Source organism: Octopus bimaculoides, unplaced genomic scaffold (assembly GCF_001194135.2).
Source record: "Octopus bimaculoides isolate UCB-OBI-ISO-001 unplaced genomic scaffold, ASM119413v2 Scaffold_32504, whole genome shotgun sequence".
NCBI classification, from domain to species: domain Eukaryota; kingdom Metazoa; phylum Mollusca; class Cephalopoda; order Octopoda; family Octopodidae; genus Octopus; species Octopus bimaculoides.
This window is the reverse complement of record NW_026305254.1, coordinates 34,528-36,891: the sequence shown is the minus strand read 5'-3', so window position 1 is coordinate 36,891 and position 2,364 is coordinate 34,528. Positions and strand designations below refer to the sequence as shown.

The following is a 2,364-nucleotide window of genomic DNA, read 5'->3' as shown; positions in this document are numbered from 1 at the left end:
TATATATATATATATATATATTTATATGTATGTATATGTATGTGTGTGTGTATATATATACATACATATATACATACAGTTCAGATTTATAGAAAACCACAAGACAAAGACAGGTGTAGGAACAACAAGCAGGTGTATTATTTTAATGCTCAGGAAAAATGGAAATGTCTTTTGTTTCGAGTCTATGCACTTTGACAGAAATGGAGAGATAATGTAAAAAAATAATATTATAGTGTGTTGAGTGTACGGAGCAAATCTGCTAACTGGATGTTATCCAGTTTTGTAATAAATTAAATAATTGTTTGTCAATTTAATAATCTTTATTTTCTTACTTTATTGTATATGTATATCTATATCTATATATATCTATATGCACATACATGTAATGATATTCTTAAAATATATGATATATATAATAATTTTATACATATATATATATGTATATATATATAATACAATGTTGCCTGTATGATATTTGCATATATCAAACTGTCCAAATCAATATTGTATCTCTAATTTCTTTCCCTGTCACCCAGGATTGCTATCACAACCCCTGGCAAATTCAAAGCCCTACATGCTTTAGATATACTTGTCAATCTCACCAAAGACAAGAGCAGTGAAGTAAGGACCAACGCATTGAAGGTAATTATTTCCCTTTTCAGGGGCGAACGTTGTAGTGTGTGTGTGTGTGTGTGTGTGAGTTGCTGTTTGACCCTTTAGCACTCAGAGTATGGTGGGTGCGTTTTACATGCCACCAGCACAGGGCCCAGTCAGGCATCACCGGCATCGATCATGCTTGAATGGTGCTTTTTATGTGCCCCTGGCACGGGAGCCAGTCAGGTGGCACTAGCATTGGCCACGCTCGAATGGTGCTTCTTACGTGCCACTGGCACGTGAAAACATTTAATATACTTTATTGTATATAATGTTTGCCTAACGAAGTACCACGTGCCTACGAATCATTAAAGTCAGGCATTATCTGAGATGGGGGTTCCTTAGGAATTTGGATGCTTTGCACAGGGCCACTCCATCACTTATAATAGTGATGATTTTTTTTTCCTGTTACAATAACAATTATAAAAGCAATTATGATAACGATCACAGCAATGATGGGTTTTTTTTTTGTTTTTCTTCTTTTTCAGGCGTTGACTTGTTTGAGTGAAGCTCCAAGTGGCAGGAAGATCTTGCTGAAGCACGTGGAGGAGGTAAATGGAGATTATATTTTAACTACTCCCTAAATGATTGTGCTTTGGTGTGTGTGTTTGTGGGGGGGGGGTCAATAACGTGTTGTGAGGAAATACAATGAAAAATATATAAACTTAACATATATTGTTGAATACACACACACACACACACATACATCATCCCTCTCATCATCATTTAACGTCTGTTTTTCCATGCTGGCATGGGTTGGATGATTCGGGAGTAGCTGGCAAGGCCAGGGGCCGCACCAGGCTCCATTGTCTGTTCATATATATATATATATATATATATATATATATAAACAATTGCAGCGTGGAAGGTGTTTATAAGCCATTTAAAATAACACAAAATCCGTTAGATACACTTCAACATTTAAATTTAATTCGTCAAAATATTTTCGTCGCTTTGAGACCGCGACCTCTTCACTGACAAAATTCTGTGCTGCATCTGAGAAAGTAAGTTAGTTCATGATATATACGTACGTGTGTATGTATGTATATATGTATGTATGTGAGTATGCACGTATGTACTTATGGATGTACGTGAGTAATAGGGTAAGTGTGTAGACGTGTTTGTGTGTGTGCATATGTATGTACATGTGTATGTATGTTTATGTACTGATATGTGCGACAGTAGTTCTGATGTCGTGTGCATCTGAAGGTGGGTGGTTTGGTTTCGTCCAGCCATGGGTCTTTTTGTATGCTGAGGTAATGGTAGGTGGTCTGCCTCGTTTGTTGCGGGTGGGACAAGCATATGCAAGGTTATTCCATGACAGGTATTCATTAGTACAAGTTAGGGTCAGGAAGAGGCCTAGTTCATACATATATGTAGTTATATATAACCGTATGAGCGTATATAGTTTGATGTGTGTGTAGATGTATGTGTGTGTGCACATGTGTGTATGTGACTATGAGTGTGTGCATGCATGGGCGTATGAGCATGTGTAGATATGAGTGTGTGTAGATATGAGTGTGTAGATATGAGTGTGTGTAGATACATCTATGTGTGGTATGTTTATGGAGGAAAAAAAAAAATGCATATTTGAATTTTAACCGTTATCCTTGTATTAGTGTCATATATATTTGTATATATGTATGTGTGTGTGTATATATGTGTATATATGTATAGGTGTAGTGATGGATAAGCGTATATGTGTGTATA

General features: G+C 36.2%; 1 protein-coding gene across 2 annotated transcripts in view; it reads left to right on the top strand.

The window, feature by feature from the left end:
- LOC106873051 (radial spoke head 14 homolog) overlaps positions 1–2,364 on the top strand; it is a 32,075-nt gene that overhangs the window by 4,420 nt on the left and 25,291 nt on the right. For both annotated transcript variants that reach the window (XR_008267091.1, XM_014920266.2), the window contains exons 8-9: positions 537–642; positions 1,143–1,205. Coding sequence is in view for 1 of the 2 variants with exons in the window: in XM_014920266.2 (XP_014775752.1) it covers positions 537–642; positions 1,143–1,205 (169 nt within the window). In the remaining variant the exon portion in view is untranslated. The remainder of the gene's footprint in view (positions 1–536; positions 643–1,142; positions 1,206–2,364) is intronic.